Genomic DNA, 20,359 nt, shown 5'->3' with positions numbered 1-20,359 from the left:
ACATCTCATTCAACGGATTCTTTGTTATGATTCACATGACATCTCATTCAACGGATTCTTTGTTATGATTCACATTACATCTCATTCAACTGATTCTTTGTTATGATTCACATTACATCTTATTTAACGGATTCTTTGTTATGATTCACATGACATCTCATTCAACGGATTCTTTGTTATGATTCACATTACATCTCATTCAACGGATTCTTTGTTATGATTCACATTACATCTTATTTAACGGATTCTTTCTCTTATGATTCATTTGATAGTGTTTTATTACCTAAGACATATGATTCATTGTTATCATTTATTACATCTTTTTTCTCTCTTTTTTTAAATGACAGTGAAGATGTGTCAGTTTTTGGTTAACAGTATGATAAATATTTTACATCTGATAACATTCCATGATAATGATACAACTATGTGAATCAGTAATGGACAGACAGTCCCAGACAATTAAACGTGAGATCATGCAGGTTTGAACAAAGTAATTTTAACGGATATCACATTGGTGTTTTTAAAATTCATAGGAAACGTGAAATCCAAATTAGTTATTAGGTTGTTTTGCATTCACTTGCCAATGGTTAAAACAAAAACGAGAACAATCAATGGCTGGAGAACATCGTAGAGATAAATTTACTGACTTGAATCATGTGGATCAAATGAGACAAAATAACTGGAAATGTTAACATACACATGCACAGGGTTTAAGTGTGAACCTAACAATTGTTTGGAATTTCGTCAATTTTGTCTAAAATGTCTGTAACCAAATTCACGTTTCAATCAACAAAACAAAATACAAAAAAACATGAAGGATCTTAAAATGTTTCTAAATTTAAAAAATTTATTTGGCTTTTTGATGATCTGATAATGAATCTTGTCAAATCCACCTCCCGATTCCCACATGGCAATTTGACAGCTGACGGCTTAAATCCTGCATGCAATGTTGTGATCAGATACACTGGTAAGCCAGCCTAGCCCAGTGGAGTACGATGCATGTATATATAACAGTGTAGGTATATTAGCAGATCAAGACAGTAGTATTATTTGGTTAGTGAATTGTTCAGTAAGGGAATGCACACACCCTTGATCAAACTTTGTGCATGATACAGGTTTTAACAAATGTTAGAAAATCCCCTGAAACCGGTGAACCTGTATCTTTCATGTAAAATTATTGTGTTGGTGAAATTGGTGTATATTTATACCTACAAACATGGAATTTCCTCGATGGCCTACACAGAAAAATGAAAGGAAAGGAATATTTTATTAAATAATGTTGAGTAAATTTTAAACTACAACTGTTTGGTATCAAATGTATGATTACTGCTAAACTTCTCAAAACAAGAGAGGAAACCCAGCACTGCCATACAAGTTATTCCTACTACATAATAAAAGCAAGAGAATTTTTTTTTTTTTAAATTGTACTTTATCTTACAGACAGGACAGCACATGAGTCGCAGAGCACTGGCTGAGATAAGAAAAGGAAATAAATAATGAATCCATCAAGGGTGAAAACCCACTATACCTCAGGTGAGTGTTCTACCAGTGTCTATGCCATGAGTAAAATTAACAAAAAATTATGGCTGCAAAACTCTGTAGCATATTCTCGGTACTAAGTAGAAAAATAAAGCAGAAAAAAATCAAGCTTGTAAGAAAACACCCATAACTAAACTAACATGTGTAACAACCTGTAAGATCTTTGTGTGATATACAAGTCTTCGTCACAAGAAAGCAAAATTAAGGCAAGCTGAAGATCACTCTCCTTAAATGATGCCAGGCGAGCAATCATATGAAGTTTCAAATGAAAGAAGTTTCAAACAAAATTAATTTTTAAAATATTATTGTAAGGCTATTAATTTGGAGCTCTCCTAAAACTCTCCAGGCAGGAGCAGGAATGACCACTCGCCTTTCGTGGCAAAGACTGTACAATCTACATCTAAACTAAGCATGTGTGAAAACGTGTAAGATATTTGTGTTGAATGTACAGAATGTAAGTAAATTAACTTGTTTATGCTATCTGTATGTACACACTGAACTAAGTGCGTGTGAAACCCCATAATAAGACATTTGGTGAAGTGAACACACTGAACAAAATGACTGCAAAGCAAAACAATGTAATATGTGAAAGGTCTTGCCTGCAAGGGTTGCGCCACGGGGAAGGCTCAAGTCTGGTCCCCGCCAGGGGTTAACGGCCATGTTTGATATATTTGCAATGCTGAAAGCTTCAAGAAGAGGTGTCTGTTAGTGACACTGGGGTCCGTCAGTCACACATTAATAACGTTACATCAATACATAGTGACATGCTAGCTAAGCTTGGAGCGGTCACCTCAACTCTCAGCGAGTTCTCATCTATACAGAAGCTGTTAATAACATACAAACATATAAGTGGAATGTCAGGCGAGCAACTACAGATTAAAATCTTCATAATGTAACAGACCGAAGAGTGAACAAAGTAAAAGTAAAGTTGTTTTGACACCACTAGAGCACATTGATTTATTAATCATCAGCTATTGGATGTCAAACATTTGATAATTCTAATGACATATACAGTGTAGTCAGAGAAGAAACCCCCTACATTTTCCATTAGTAGCAGGGGATCTTTTACATGCACCATCCCACAGACAAGATAGCACATACCATGGCTTTTGATATACCAGTCATGGTGCACTGGCTGGAATAAGAAAGATCCCAATGGGCCCACTGACGGGGATCGATCCCAGACTGACTGTGCATCAAGCAAGTGATTTAGCACTGGGCTACATCTCGCCCCGAAGAGTGAACAAATTAAAGTTTTGGGTTTACTTTTGTATCGACACAATTAGAATATAGTTTATCATCAGCTATTAGATGTCAAACATTTCATCATTCTGACAGAGTTTTTAGAGGAAACAGCAGGGGACCTTTTACATCCACTTTTCCAAGGACATAACAGCACATACCGGTTTTCCACAGTGTTTGATATATCAGTGCTTAGGCACTGGTTTGGGGATAGAAACCAAAACCAATGGTTCTGTTGAGGGGGATTGATCCTATGATCCAGGCACCTCAGGTGAGCCCTCTACTGACTGTGCTAGATCTCTCCCAATATGAAGGGACAAGAGGATCATCCAAGTGTAAAACAAGACAAGAATGACAAGAGGACAAGTTTTAGTTATTAGCAATTTGGAAAAAACAATCATTACATGTACAAAAGGTCATCATGCCGTTTTAGTACGGTTTTTAAAAATGTGATTGGCTTCATTTTTGTTTATGATTTTGTTTTATTCCCACCTGAGGTGCATTTACATGTTATATACAATTACAGACACTGCTTGTAAACTGCTGAATGGAAGGGCAAATGGTCTCAACACAAATGATAAAATAAATTATCAACAGTCTTAATAAATGTACTAGCCAAAAGGCACAGAAATTTGCTGGGCTAAATTTTGATCCAACACAAAATTGCTGCCCGACATTCCATTTTGACAACCGATAAAAAATATTAAATGCACTCTGAACATAGTATATGACATTATTATTCAACACCAAGATTTTAATCATTAATAAAAGAATATCAAGTTAATCCTAACAATGTTATTTTTTTAATTCAAGAAACATCAAGATAGAAAGTAATATAAAAAATGTGAGATGGTTTTTCTTTTACATATGATGATACAAAATTACAAATAATGCATAAAATTTAGTAAAATTGTAAGCAATAAAATTTTGTGCTATTGCTACAAATTTCTAGAGATATATAAATATTAAAAAAGATATATATATGTGTGTGTATATATATATATATATATATATATATATATATATATATATATATATATATATATATGATCATGCAATCCAATCCAAGTAAAGAAGAAAACATGCAAACGTGAACACCAAAATAATGGAGAAAATGGAGAAAAAGCTGGAAAAAGTAGGTGCTCCACAAGGGGTAAAACATGACCAGGATTCAGCCATCTCCTAGCAACAGGGAAAACGCAGAAAAATCATTATCACAAGTACATATTATTATAATCACACTACCAAGCAAAAGAGAGACTGCTAAATAAAATAAAACAAGAGGGAATCGGCCGATCCGCATTGGCCCGACACCAATGTGATGAGGTCGTCTGAAAGAGAAGTAACGTTCAAACCCAAATGGTTAGGTGGAGTGCGCCAGCACAGCATGCAATAGGAATCTAACATGCACAACGGGAGATCTCAAAGTGTCCGCTACGTAACAAAGCAAAATGGTGAAAACATCTAATCATAAACCAAACCGTCCACGCATCTGTCATTTACATTTTAATCACCAGGCAAGTGTTTTCTATTTCACAAAATTATACGACTTTAACAAAAATTGTTTTCATTGAAAGCCAAATGTATATAAAAGTATTTTTATGGTTTACAATTATTTACAAATTTATACGATTATGAAAACAAAAAAGATATATTAATCACCTGAAAATTAAAAATCAATCAAATAAATTTAGTCCATTGAAAATAGAATTGGTTTATATAGAAATTATAAATCGGGTGGGTGAAAGCCACACACAGTGTTAGCATGATAACCAACTTTGGGGGGGGGGGGGGGGAGGAAACAAAAAAATAAAGTTTTTTGTTTGTTTAAAGTGCCACCATCCGTGTTGTCCAGACTGATTTCTGCTAACTAAGCATTCCTGCGTGTGTATGAACTGTTTGAAAACTATTGATCGTCACCAGCAATCCAGCAAGTCACCATTTGTCTAAACCTGCCAAAAGATGCCACTATTGTCAACAGATAACTTGTTTAATGACCCAGTGTTATGTCACTGTTTGGGAGATATGTATTTAATGACCCCGAGTGGTGTAGATACCAACTTAATGACCTGGAGTCACACAGCAGGTCTTGATTACCATACCTGCACCGTATATCACACAAGACGATCACTGTATGCGACTCATGACAAGGCAGAAATATACAAAGTGCTGCAGATGTCACGGCTGATTTTACCCGATTCGTGTGTAAAATACATTTACTACACATCCTTAAAAACAACTGAAATTCCAAGTTCAAACATTCAGCAACTTAGTGAACAGAAATAATATAATTAGTCAATCAGTTTGAAATGATTTTGACTTGCAATTAAATGACACTGCGGTTCGCTTTTTACTTCTATTATTTCTGAAATGTTTTAATGACTTGTATATGGTATTTTTCACACATCCATCACAAAACAATTCATGAATTGGTTATTGAAGGAATGGAATAAAACAATTGACATCACACACAAGATAAGAATCTTGTGTTTTTTATTTTTGTTTGTTTTTTTGTTTTTGTTTTTTTTTGGGGGGGGGGGGGGGTTGCAAAGAGGTAGATGAATTCAGATTATTGATAGCTCTGATTGGTTTTGTTAAGATTAAATATCTGTTACAAATATATTTCCCCCACTAAGTCTTTCATAAGACTACTCAAGTCAACATGAAGCTTCAAACAACAATGCTTTTTTATATATATCATTGTTTATTTTGTGTTTAGTATTTTTTTTTAATATACTTGCACAATAACCTAGTGGAGACAGAAATTAAGATGACAGTCGATTCCAACAACAAATGAATGAATAGCACAGACAGACAAAATGTGCTACTGGTCCAATTACAACGGTGATGACAGACACATGGACAGACCAATACAAAATGTAACCCGAAGAAAGCTGAAAAGTCAATTATCATCATGCCTAAATGCCTAAAAGAAATGGAAAAAACTAGCAAAGAAAATAACATTGAAGCGAGACACTGCACACAAATTCCTCGGACGTTGTGCACTTACGACTGGAGGACGTGGGCTGTGCGACCGAGGTCTGCGGTTTGGTCGTGTCGCGGTACGTGCCGTTAATAATGGCCAGCTCCATGAGCTGACGTTTCTTTAGGTCGTCCTCCCCATCAGGCTGAAAAAACACAAGACATACGATGAAATGACGACCGCGTTATAAAAACTGTCACACTTACGATGTGCCTGGACAATGGTGCGTGTCGAATCTCGGTACGTGCCATTTAATATGGCCAGCTCCATCAACTGCTTCTTCTTCAGTTCATCTTCTCCTTCAGCCTGTAATACATACAACCATACCATCATCATCGAATACAACCATACCGTCATCATCGAATACAACCATACCGTCATCATCGAATACAACCATACCGTCATCTAATACAACTATACCGTCATCATCGAATACAACCATACCGTCATCATCGAATACAACCATACCATCATCCAATACAACCATACCGTCATCCAATACAACCATACCGTCATTATCGAATACAACCATACCGTCATTATCGAATACAACCATACCGTCATCATCGAATACAACCATACCGTCATCATCGACTACAACCATACCATCATCATCGAATACAACCATACCATCATCATCATCTAATACAACCATACTGTTATCTAATACAACCATACTGTCATCATGTAATACAACCATACCGTCATGATCTAATACAACCATACCGTCATCATCTAATACAACCATACTGTTATCTAATACAACCATACCATCTAATACAACCATACTGTCATCATCTAATACAACCACACCGTCATCATCTAATACAACCACACCATCATCATCTAATACAACCATACTGTCATCATCTAATACAACCATACTGTCATAATCTAATACAACCATACCATCATAATCATCTAATACAAACATACTGTTATCTAATACAACCATACCGTCATTATGTAATACAACCATACTGTCATCTAATACAACCATACCGTCCATCATCTAATACAACTGGCTGCTGTTAGATCCACATGTAATAGTGGAGCTAATTTTAATTAGATTGACGCGATACTGAACAAAATGTTCTCTGCAAACCATCACCTAATACAACCATACCACCATCATCTGTTTCATTTTGGTGTTTATATGCATTAGGGCTAGTCACTACAAAATGTTTGTTTCGTTTAATGACATCACTATAGCACATAGATTTATTAATCAAACATCTTAATAATTCCTAGTCTTAGAGGAAACCTATATTTTTCCATTAGCAGCAAGGGATCTTTTGTATGCACTTTCCCACAGACAGGAAAGCACATACCATGGTCTTTGTCGGGCATTGGTTAGGATGGGAAGAAACCAATCACAGAATGGGTCCACTGGGGGTTAGGGGGTTTCGATCCTATGATCCAAGCACCCGAGAAAGCACGGCAGTCACTGAAAACTGTCAAACTGCTGATAATTAATCACTGGTTGTTTGGCACTGATCTTTTCTCCGTATCACTCAAACTGATGGTCGTCTGAACAACTAGCTTTCTAAAAGTTTATAATTCTGCTTGGATAATAGGGGTCACCTCAGGTGATTGGGCCATTTCTTATTTTAAACCCCGACTGTTAGAATTCAAATCTGCAATTACCTATTCACGATTAGACACAAACCTACAGTTGTAATAACAACTGCCCAGTGTACTACGACTTACACTACGACTACTGTCCTTCAAGGTCGACCCAGAAAACGTGACCTCTACCAGTGTTAACAGAGTTGTTAACAGAGTGCAGGACAACGACCAGCGCTATGAATACTGTCTTAATGGAAAGAAAACACCACACAGCAACTACACTTGCTGACAAATATACTCATCAACAGCATAAGCAGAAAGAACAAAGCAGAGTTCTATCTACCTGGTCTTCAACCGTAGCTCGAGGGGTTCAGTCTACTCTAACAGTAATAGCATTTTTCAAAGGTTTGGGGTGGGTTTTTTTACCTGCATGGTGTAACACACTGTTCAAATAAATATTTAATGACACCACTATAGTACATTGATTTATGAATCATTGGCTATTGTATGTGAAACATTTGGTAATTAAGTCTTAGAGAAGAAACCTACAATTTTCCGCTACAATGCATAGTCTTACACAGGATAGCACATATCACATCCTTTGATACACCATTGCACTGGCGTTAACAAGAAATAGCTTAATGGGCTCACCACTGGATATCGAACCTAAACTGACCGCAAATCAAGCTTTCAAGCTTTCTTTATTTATCTATCTTATCTTATCTTATCTATCTATATAATCTATATCTACCTACCTACCTATATCTAATGTTAGATTAAAAGAATCCTTCATATGTGTCCATGTGGGACAGGGCTATTCCACCTGAGGGTACATAATTTGTTGTCAGGGACGAGGCTTACAGAGTCCCTGACTTCGTATTATGTACCCAAGGGTGGAATAGCCCAGTCCCACATGGATACATAATGGAGGATTATTTTTCTCCCATCCAGTAAATGAAAAACAAACAATTTGGGAAAACGTGAAAAACCTACATTTTTTATTTTTTATCTTACAATAAATTAATCATAACCACTGAAAAGATCGTACCCCAAAATAGTTTATACTAAAAGTATAAACCGAAAATGATAGTATAATTTCATTATGACAGCAGGTTTCCTTGTTTTTATGAAATATAAAAAGCATTTCTTGCGTTATTTTGCCGTTTACGTGACGTCACCCAATGTTAATTTCAGCACAAACAATAGAAGTCACGTGGTCATGCAAGACCAATTTATTCCACATGGGCTGACGTCATGGAATACGCCTGTCTTGCATGGCTAGGGATGGGAGAAAAAGAAAGCTTGATTCGTGATCAGTTTAGGTTTGATATCCAATGGTGAGCCCATTAAGCTATTTCTTGTTGTGATAACAAATAATGGTCCAAAAGAGCAAAATTCTAAATGTGTTCCAAATGAATTCCATGGCTAATATCCATTATCCAAAGTAATAGCAATACAAGGCATAGACATTTGAAAACAGCCAATTATAACTACTATTTGTATGCAATGGGCCATGAATAAATTTTACTCAAACTGGCTACAAACCACTTCAATCTACCTAATATATTAATTGGCCAATACATTAACTTTATACCTTTTAATAGTTATTCATGCACCAATTATAATAACAGATGCAGATCAAAAATGTCTTAAAATGCTATCGGAAGAGAAATAAAGCTTCAAGATAACACATTACTTGAAGGCAGCACTATTACAGCGTAACGTGGAGAACGAGACAGGTCTGGAGCGAAACAATACATCCCCAGTGTTACTAATCGATCTGATCGGCTCCAAATTAACCCCTGGGACCTGCCCGTCTTTCAACCAGTTCACTCTTGTGGTGTCAAACTGCCGTGGGATGTCCAGTCCCATAATGGGGATAACGCTGGCATGAGGCTGGGAAAACTTCACCTCTTTCACAGACATGGACAAATGTTTAGAGTCAATAAAACCCATACGACGACTACTTAGCAGAAAAAAGCAGCCCTCGCTGGATTCATCAAAGGATTTCTGCTCTTTTGATGAGAGAATGTCGCAGAGCAGGGGTCAGTTTGCCCACGGGATCTACATAGTGACGATGGCCTGACCAACAATACCAATGAGCTTGTACAATAATCTTCTCAAACAGGCATCTATCTTCAGTTTCACAAATTGGGAGGAGGGGGAGGGGCGTGAGAAGAAATGTTGCAAATTGTACAACTGCTTTATTGAACTACCTGCTACATAAAATTGTCAGTAAAAACTGTTCAGTCACATGAAACACCAAATCAGAAACCAGTAAAAGATTTACTTTTAAATGGAAAATGTGTGGTCCTTTTTTAACTAGTGTAATATTTAATATTGTACATGATATTATATACCAGTAGTACAAGTCACTAAACTGAACAAGTAGTAATTTATTTATAATGAAAGGAATATGGCGGCACATACCACTCTCTCTAATGTAACAGTTGTGGAGCATTGGTTTTATTTATAAGATGCAACAAATCCAGCATTATTTCCCCTACTAGATGATAACACTTTTAGGTGTATGTCAGTATATTAATTGCCTGCAGTCTGTTCTCCACGTGGCGTGTTTGCTACACTAAATCTCATCTTGGAATGCCTTCCTTCTACAATGGTAAAGAAGCACTTCACTTCACCTGCCACAGCAGTAAGGGATGCTCAGTCACTAAACACATGGTTCTCATTAAAACACTAGTAGCTCAGCCCACTTCCTGGTATGTGGAGGTTCACAAATATTGATAAACTATCATCCCTTCACAAACTGATCAACGCTGACACTGCACAAACAAAAGTGTTTGACCTTAATTACACTAATACTATATGAGACTCCAATTAAAAGCCCATTGTCATACTGCTTGGTATAACATAAAAACTGATAGATGCCTGGCAATTTGGTGGCCGGTGTGATGAAATAAAGCAATGTTATTTACATGTAGGCTTCTTCCATGTAAAAATAAACAATATCTGCAGGGATGTGAAAATATTTTAAAACATGCTTTTCTAAATTCCTCCAGTCAACAAATGCTTCAAGTTCTGTGGACAGAATGCCAAAAAGAATGTTTAAATCAGACACTTTCAGACCTGTAGAATGTGGTGCTGGCTCCTTCAGACTGGATGTGTGTAGTGTTAACAAGTCCGACACAATCTATTAGTGACAACTTGTGACTGGCTTATCTTTAATGGAAGCCAGCTACTTTCTCACCAGATAGTCAGTGAGATAAGTGAAGTATGCTGATTACAGAGGACTCTGGGTTGCTGTGGGGTAGGTAGGCACTTTGGATGTGTTACTGCTGCTACAGTTTCACATGGAGGATTAACACAAGACACAGCGAAACCTTCATTACTCTCTCCACTACTAATTGATCACCTTGAGAAGGCTCATCTTTCTGTGGTGCTCCGATAATCGTAAGTAAGCCATATGGACATTAATACCTCTTGAGAAGGCTCATCTTTCAGAGGTGCTCGATAATCGTAAGTAAGCCATATGAACATTATCACCTCTTTGAGAAGGCTCATCTTTCAGAGGTGCTCCGATAATCGTATGTAAGCCATATGGACATTATCACCTCTTTGAGAAGGCTCATCTTTCAGAGGTGCTCCGATAATCGTAAGTAAGCCATATGGACATTATCACCTCTTTAGAAGGCTCATCTTTCAGAGGTGCTCCGATAATCGTAAGTAAGCCATATGGACATTATCACCTCTTGAGAAGGCTCATCTTTCAGAGGTGCTCCGATAATTGTAAGTAAGCCATATGGACATTATCACCTCTTGAGAAGGCTCATCTTTCAGAGGTGCTCGATAATCGTAAGTAAGCCATATGGACATTATCACCTCTTGAGAAGGCTCATCTCTGAGGTGCTCGATAATCTTAATTAAGCCATATGGACATTATCACCTCTTGAGAAGGCTCATCTCTCAGAGGTGCTCCGATAATCGTAAGTAAGCCATATGGACATTATCACCTCTTGAGAAGGCTCATCTCTCAGAGGTGCTCGATAATCGTAAGTAAGCCATATGGACATTATCACCTCTTGAGAAGGCTCATCTCTCAGAGGTGCTCGATAATAGTAAGTAAGCCATATGGACATTATCACCTCTTGAGAAGGCTCATCTCTCAGTGGTGCTCGATAATCGTAAGCAAGCCATATGGACATTATCACCTCTTGAGAAGGCTCATCTTTCAGAGGTGCTCGATAATCGTAAGTAAGCCATATGGACATTATCACCTCTTGAGAAGGCTCATCTCTCAGAGGTGCTCCGATAATCGTAAGTAAGCCATATGGACATTATCACCTCTTGAGAAGGCTCATCTTTCAGAGGTGCTCGATAATCGTATGTAAGCCATATGGACATTATCACCTCTTGAGAAGGCTCATCTTTCAGAGGTGCTCGATAATCGTATGTAAGCCATATGGACATTATCACCTCTTGAGAAGGCTCATCTTTCAGAGGTGCTCGATAATCGTAAGTAAGCCATATGGACATTATCACCTCTTGACAGCTGGATCGAACACTGGTGGTCAGTTATACTCCTGAACCACGAAAACATTGATAGATGCTGACAAGATTTCGCACGGGTCAGTTATACAGGTAATAAAGTGACAACTGGTGTATTCCATCAAACAGACAAGAGTTCAGCCAGACCTGAACAGAAACCAAATGACCACATCGGAGACCAATCAAATAGTTTGCCAACATTAACATCGCTCGAAGACTGTTATAGTGTGTGACAACTACTTTCTATAATATTCCATCTTACTACAGATTTAACCTGCTGTCTCCATTTTAATTAAAACACAATGAATACTCTGGTTAGACTCATGAGCCACACTTACAATATCAATTTACAGCCTTCACTATGGAACTGGATTACGTCTCCAGTCATTCGGATGAATCAAGTAAACATAACAAGTGCCTCTTTAATTCCAGTATAAAGCATAACGCTTTCATAGATTTTTACAAGTTCACTTGCTGAAAGAATTTGCCAATATGTTACTTTCAATATGACCACACTTTCAAGATATTTTACCTAAAAAAACATTCTTCTCAATGTGAAACTATTTGGCTAATGAAATTTGCACAAGTCTGCTAACCTCAGTTCTAAGTTAAAACCGCACAATCTCATCTTGTAGATAAATCTTCCACTGTTTATTACTTGGAAAACGTGGAACGGCTGTTTTCAATTATTCTTACTCACAGTACACATGAACACACAGACTAACACAAAAAAGGGAGTTTACAATTTATTACTTTACTTGGCAGAACAGTTGAAAGCTAAAAGACAGACACCGGGCTTGCCTTACAGCTCAAGTAGTAAAAAATAATAATAGTAGTAGTCAAAATATTTGCAGTAACTGTGTTAATTTACCAGCTTAACTTAAAAAGTGTGGTGATTTACCAACTTGGCTTTTAAAAAATGTGGTGATTCACCAACTTGACTTTTAAAATGTGTGGTAATTTACCAACATGACTTTTAAAATGTGTGGTGATTTACCAACTTGGCTCTTAAAAAGTGTGGTGATTTACCAACTTGACTTTTAAAAAGTGCAACTGTATTACATACTTAATTTAACTTGGGTCGAGTTTCACTCCAGTTAAGACTACTAACTGGTACAACAAAAAATATATATAAACATTAGCTTGTCCTGAAAAGTAGCATTTATTATCAATATTTTGGTACATATATCTGAATTAATACTTAATGCTAGCTTTCTTAAAAAAAAAAAAAAAAAAAAAAAATAAGGTTGAACAAATATCACTGAACTTTTAATGACATTTGTATCCAATCATGTTTAGTAAGAGTTTTTAAAACCTTATCATTTAGTGGTTTATAGTTGAGTTAGATATACTGCGATTCTCTTACAAATAACTATTTACTGCGATTCTCTTACAAATAACTATTAACATGTAGCAGTGCCAGTGTTTTACGACTGAGAAATGCACATTACAACTGACACAAGTGGCAGAGATAAACAAACCGACTTATCAAATGGCTCGCAAGGAAGCTGTAGTAGTAAAATTTAAACTTTAAGAATGCAGACAACTGTGATCAAAAACACCTGTTTGTTTATCACACACACACCAGTCGTTGGAATCCTAGTCAGCCTGGGTGGTAGGTTAGTATGTATATCTACACTGTTAGTAGATGAACTGGCAAGAATTTTAACTTACTAGATGCTTTGTTCTTTATATATTTATATAGTCGAATTTCATTAACCCAATGTTAAATAATAATCAATAATTAAATTTCCGTTACATTCATACAACATAACTCCATTGGTCCAGATGTAGCAACAGGAGTTTGTTCACTTCTCGATGAATGTAAAAATTGCGTTGTCGGGGAACGTAATATCTGATGACCTAATTTTATATGGGCAAGGTGTCTTATTGAGCGTTATTGTTTATGGAGCAAAAGTAATTCAAAATAAAATATGAACTTTTAGTGTTATTATTAGTAAGTATCAAATTTAATTATAAGTATTGTCTGTTATTTCTTTTACGTTCATCCAAACCCCCAAAAAATCAACCACAAACTTATTTGAGAACGGCTTCGCCAATTCAGTTCGCAGATGATTTTTTTTCTTCATATCCCGATGAACGTAAAAGAAATAACAGACTATCTTTAATTTATACCGCAGAAACAAGTATAGGGGCACCAAACTTTGCTACATGGTTATGATCTAACCTGACACAAAACAGTCAATAAAATGAACATAAACTGCCTGACTTGGTGACTATACATCAACTCTACAAATAAATGGGGAACCTAGCATGTTCAGGTGTGCACCCCAATTATGAGGTGGGGGAGGTGGGGGGAGGAGGAAGAGGAAGAATTCATTATCTGTGATTGCACAATAGATTACAATTTAACTGGTTTTACACATTAATTCCACTTTCTTCCTGTCAAGTTTGACACCATCTTTAACAAAGCTTAATTTCACTATTTATCATAATATTCTTCTTAAAATAAAACATCTCACAACAACCAGAAATAAATACCTACAGACATTTGATTATTTTCCTAGCCAATAAAAACACGATATATTGGTCAAGTTAATGACACATATTTGAGAATAAATGAATTATTTTGCCTTCATAAATGAATTTTCCTCTGCCTGTAGCAAGATTAGCGAAAGTTCAAAAAGATTCCGAAGCAATAACTGTCAGGTGACACTCCGGTTGTCTCTGCTCCGAGAGATTTCTTAAAGTTGACCTTTACACCCGGTAATCACGCTGTTGCCCAGACAGTGATGATTTATCCAAGAAGCTGGTCATTATTAACTAGCAAACATCGTAAAATACTGGTCAAATCCAATATGTCATCAATCATTTCACAAATAAGCAGCCAAGAAGCCTCAAAAGATTTCTAATTCAGTTTGATAAAATATTTTTGTAGGGTTTGGGTTTTTTCTCCCTTCACATCAGGCCATTTGTGGGTGAAGGTTTAAAGCGGGAAAGCAATAAAACATAGAACAGCGGCTGTAAGAGCAATCACACTCTCCACAAAATTAACTACGGCCAGTAGATGTCTGGCTAATTCTTTGCTTCTGTCATAATTTTATTTTTATCAAGTTTTCATCACACGTGACTTCTAAACATTGTTTCCGTAAAATTGTATCCGAGATATACATAGAAATCTTGCATTGTGTGGTAGGTTTTTGTGCATTTATGTAAACTACTGAAAAGTACACTCGACTGAGTTATTAGATGTTGGTTCATAAATATGCCTGTCTTTTGGTTTGCTCTAATTTGTTTAAATCATTTGGGCTTTATTTAAGAACATGCCACAATATTTAAACCGTACAACAGGTTTTAAAAATAATTTTTGTACCTTATTTAAAGAAAAGTGCTGAAAATATCTATTTGTTATTAATATATTTTGTTGAGTGTATTTATAGATGATCTGCAATATTTTTGACACTAACTTAACATTATCACATGCTACAGCCCCTGGCAAGCCAGTTGTATGACATCTAAAGCTACAAATCAAGATTAAAGTGCATTTCTGTTATTGGCTGTTAAAGGGCATCCCACTAATAAAATGCATTAAATGTAATAAATAACAATGTAACTAATTATGCAGGAGGGGTGTTAAAATCAACTGATTGAAACAGCTATTCATAAATATAGTGTACAGACTGAAGAAACGAGGAATGTACGTTTTTTTCATGAGTCAAAACTGGCACAATTTCACCACAGCATGTCAACTGTTGTTAAAAACAATTTGGAGTGGCATTTCTCTTATTCCATCCCAGCTCCCACTTGATGAAAGCAGGATGCCACCAACTGCATCTTTCTGTAGCCTGTATGAGAACAGTGTTCTACTGGGGAACTGTAGGGGAACAGTTCATTCATACAGCCTCCCAGCTGCCCCGATCCCTTACTGACAATAACAGACATCTTCAATTTCAAAAGCCAACATTTTCCAAAATGCAAGGTCATTACACCGACATGGGTTTCTTTGCTGATGTCACACATTATATTTCAAATGAAATATTCTTAAAAGCCACACATTATATTTTGACTGAAATATTCTTAAAAGCCACACACTATATTTTGACTGAAATATACTTAAAAGCCACACATTATAGTTTGACTGAAATATTCTTAAAAGCCACATTATATTTTGACTGAAATATTACTTAAAACCCACACATTATATTTTGACTGAAATATTCTTATAACCCACACATTATATTGTATTTGAAATATTCTTATAACCCACACACTATATTATAATTGAAATATTCTTATAACCCACACATTATATTATAATTGAAATATTTTTAAAACCCACACATTATATTGTAATTGAAATATTCTTAAAACCTACAATCTCTAAATTACTGTCAACTGTACAAATTTAACTTCATTTTGAGTTTCAGAAATTTTACATTTAAGAAGCTTTTGTAATTAACAAATTTTAAATTCTATGGCTGCAATCTGACAAAACTGTTTGCGTTAGATCTGAATATGTGTATGTGTAATTTATCTACCAATATACTATTCAGATCTTTTTTCAAATTGTAATGCTGAAGAAAAATACATTTTCAGTTTTATTTTATACTTTCTTCAGTGTAGACTTTAGAGTTTATTTTTAGCTATAATGTGTCATACATGCTTTATTGAAGTTGAAGACTTCTTAATCTATTTAAAAACCTCTTCTTCAATATCAGCTGACAGAAATATACAGGAACAGAACAAATACTCAAACAAGTAAATCTGTTAATTATCACAGCCTATTGTTGGCCACTAAAGATTCAGCCAGCGTTGCCATGTTCATGAAGCATGCAGTCACGTTTGTGATGTCAGAAAACCAAGTCTAACCCTGCAATGTCTTTACACCGAGCACTCAGCTCATTTCCAATCTACAGTCCTGAGCAGAAAAAAAATCCAAACGTGCTCAAAAATATTTTTTATGGTTATTGTTAGTAGAGTTCCATCTAGGTAATTCCAGTGTTGCATGCCAGTGGGCGACCTCTTCCCATTTCACAGCTCACTGAACAAGAAGAATGTCAGACTGCTGGGTATGACGGAGAGGCTCCGTATGGGTGAGATATAATACTAACAAATATTCACAGGTAATCATATACCTGCTGACGGTTTATGTCTGGCATATCAGAGACCGTTGTACTCCTGTCCTGTCTGTATTTGTATATAAAAGATCGCTTGCTAATAGAAAAACTGCAGGTTTTCTTTGAATATTATGAGATAAAATTATTAAATGTTTGACATCCAATAGCCTATGATTAATAATCAATGTGTTCTAATTGTGTATTAAACAAAACAAAAATTTAATTTTTAGTCCTTAAAGTGACATTCTCATTGATCACTACATCCCTCCCTCCGACAGTCTCTGTCTCTCTCTCAAACGCTACAATGACTGGGTAAAGAACATTTCACCCCAATACAAATCAACCATCAGCAGCATCAGTCATCATGGAAGTGCAACCCAATATCATACAAACATCAGAATGGGACAATATGCCATTCCAGGTCCACCAAAATATTATTTCACTCCATTGTAAAAACCACTATTCCACTGACGAAAATTATTCTACATTTACACTTTACATGCAGAGTTGATTATAAAGCTGCACACCAAACTCGAAAACGCTAAAGGTTATAACAAACATTTTGAATTAAACCTGACAACAGAAACCAAATTCTTCTCATGAATGTTGACAAAATATTAATGGTGAACAAGTACGTTAGCTTTTTCAGCTTCGGTACTTGATACAAAATAAACAAATATGTTCAAAGCAAGATGACAGTGGTTGCAACTGAATCCATTTGTCGGGTAAAATCAACACCTTGCTCTTAACACAAATACAAAAGCTTGCATAATGTACACCTGTAATTGACACCTGAAATGAACACCTGTGTGAGAATGTTAATCAAATGTACAGTCGGCTACTATCAATTAGAGGTGACACATTTCCCCATGATTACAAACAGCAGGCTATTTAATTAACTTACTTTTCAAACATCTTTAAATTTAATTTGTTTGCTGTCTGTTGCCTTCCAAAAATGTACTGGCTTGTGCCATTTAAAACTAAATAAATCCTTTTTAAAATGTTTGACTTTGATCTTTAAATATACTGCACATTCAATCAAATATTGTATTATTACATTAAGGTGGGACAAAACAATGTCACATTATGTAATCAACATGATACTAGCAATTTGCTTAGGGTTTTTTAATGTCTTGAATAAAGTTTACAATTGTTACTAAGGCCCCATATATTTATAAAATCTGCTCTGCCAAATCTTTTGAAAAAATATTAACTATAAGTACTGTTATAATAGAATATTACCCTGAACTTTGTGAACTGAACAAAACCCTTCTTTGATTAAACACCTAATTTATGAAACATCATGTTAACAATTATATTTTATGATTAAAAAATCTGTTTTGGACAAAGGACTAGTAATTTTTTTGCATTCAGTTTAAATCTTTGAATCCCCAATCACCTAATTTGTATTGTGTAACCATTAAACTTAAGCATTTCTATTACTTATTTCAAAAACATTTTGGGGTTGGGGTGGGCAGATCAAACGAAATAAGGTCATAACATAGTGATAAGGAAACACATTTATAATTTATCTTGTGGAAAATTATCATAGAGAAGTACTGGTATCTCCAGGTTTGGTCTACATTTGTTGACATTCGGAGAGGTCAGGCTGAAATGTGATGCGAGCAAGACTCCGACAGACCGTGACACAGAGAGCGAGTTTTACTGTGGAGCACACAGCAGTCGGCTCAAAGACAGCCGGGAACACAGCGAGATTTATTACAGCCTCTAGCCACACAGATGAGCGTCCCACTCACGTCCCACATTAACATCACCATAAATAGTCCGGTGGAGAAACACAACACCGGTTGGATCAGTGGATGGGCTACTTACTGTCCACTCACAGTTACACTGAATCCTCCATATTGTTTTATTCTTTTTATTTACATATTATACTGTTGAGTGCCATAGTTTCACTATATCCTCAAGTAACGAGCTCACACATAATATACATTCACTGAATATGATACACATAATTTTAATTTCTTTTATTTTTTATTTTTTCTAAATTTTAATTTCATATTGTTTCTTTTTCTTGTTTACATATTATATAACATGCTGTGATTTTAGTAAACATAGAAGAAAATCATAAAAGGGATATTTTTGTTCTTTGGTATAATAGTATCTGTTTTGAAAGCTTATTAAGGCAGTTGAAAATGAAGCTACATGAAATGTGGAAAATAAGAAGTTAACTGAAGGAAGTGGGCAGATAAAGCCTTACTTACAGCTATCAATTACTGGTAACTGGTTAACATTAAAGTATACTGGTAACTAAAGTTAGTTACTCTACAGGCTGACGAAGCTTAAAGTTTATTTCTTTATACACTGTATTCAGTGAGGCGAGCAATGGCTCACCCTCCCCTCAAACACCCCAAAAATGGAGGAGTGTTTCTGCACTCGTCGTTAATCATTCTGCGTTATTATTTCTCGTTATCCTGCTTACTTTCAACATGTGGAGAATTGCTCTTTTAAAAACTTTCCATCTGGGATTGTTATCAGGAGAGCAGTGGCTTTCTCTATTGCTATTTCCAGTTGGACGAGCCTGTTGCATCATTTTCTGTCACAGATCACCAAGTGATAACAAAATAAAACTAACAGGTATGCTCCTTATCCAGTCATCCAAACACACAGTTTTAATGTATTCATCTTGCTGCCACACCCACAAAAAAAGCCCATCACTTACTGCTGGAATTAACAACTTCTTCACTTCCTCGATGGCCGTTTTCAGTTTCAGATCTGCCCGCTCCCTCGAGTCTTCTACCGTTATGAGCACGTGCAACTCTTCGTTCAAATGTTCCCAGTTAGGCTTACCTCTATTAGCTTCTTCCTGTGAATGAAAAATAAAAACACTCAAATGTGTGATAAAGTTGATTAACAAAGGAAAGCGATGAGTCAAAGCTAATTGTTCGTTTGCCAAGATGTATGTTCATGGTGGGAAATGTTACTGTATATATATATATATATATATATATATATATATATATATACATATACATATACAGTAGAATCTCATTGGCTCGAACACTGTCAGTGCATCAAAGTATGTTCAACCCATCGGGTAGTTCGAACCATGCATTTGGCCGTTGTCGGGTGCTTCTCTAACACAAAAACCAATCTGAATACCTCGCATATTTCCGTAAAACTGGCTTGGGCGAGATGGTCCGATTGACTCATGAGTAACAAAGTCGCCGTCAAATGTCGGATGAGATACATATTTGTAACTATTGTTTATCACCGTTAAATAAACAAATAACAAACACACTGGCAGTTTGTATTTATAAATATTTATCAATTTAAAAAATCGTTCTTTATTATGCTGTTGTAGAATCTTTTGCGACCTATTGACAACGTTGAGAAAAAATGAAAGTGCATTAAACAGAGGCGGAGGCCCTTTAGCCTACCTGTTATTGTTGCAATCACTACATTCCATTGATATCTTGTG

At 35.8% G+C, this 20,359-nt stretch overlaps 1 protein-coding gene across 6 annotated transcripts in view; it reads right to left on the bottom strand.

Moving 5' to 3' along the window:
• LOC121372583 (protein quaking-B-like) overlaps positions 1-20,359 on the bottom strand; it is a 66,721-nt gene that overhangs the window by 16,630 nt on the left and 29,732 nt on the right. Inside the window, exons 4-7 of one of the 6 annotated variants that reach the window (XM_041498984.1) lie at positions 19,601-19,744; positions 5,971-6,070; positions 2,139-2,225; positions 1,209-1,235 (exon numbers count right to left, since the gene is read on the bottom strand). In XM_041498984.1, coding sequence (XP_041354918.1) covers positions 1,209-1,235; positions 2,139-2,225; positions 5,971-6,070; positions 19,601-19,744 — 358 coding nt within the window. Of the gene's footprint in view, positions 1-1,208; positions 1,236-2,138; positions 2,226-5,791; positions 5,910-5,970; positions 6,071-19,600; positions 19,745-20,359 lie in introns of all 6 variants that reach the window. The other 5 variants (XM_041498983.1, XM_041498986.1, XM_041498985.1 and 2 more) reach the window with 5 other exon arrangements.

Source organism: Gigantopelta aegis, chromosome 4, assembly GCF_016097555.1.
Source record: "Gigantopelta aegis isolate Gae_Host chromosome 4, Gae_host_genome, whole genome shotgun sequence".
Lineage (NCBI taxonomy): Eukaryota > Metazoa > Mollusca > Gastropoda > Neomphalida > Peltospiridae > Gigantopelta > Gigantopelta aegis.
The sequence above is the reverse complement of the archived record's forward strand: the minus strand, read 5'-3'. Positions and strand labels throughout refer to the sequence as shown.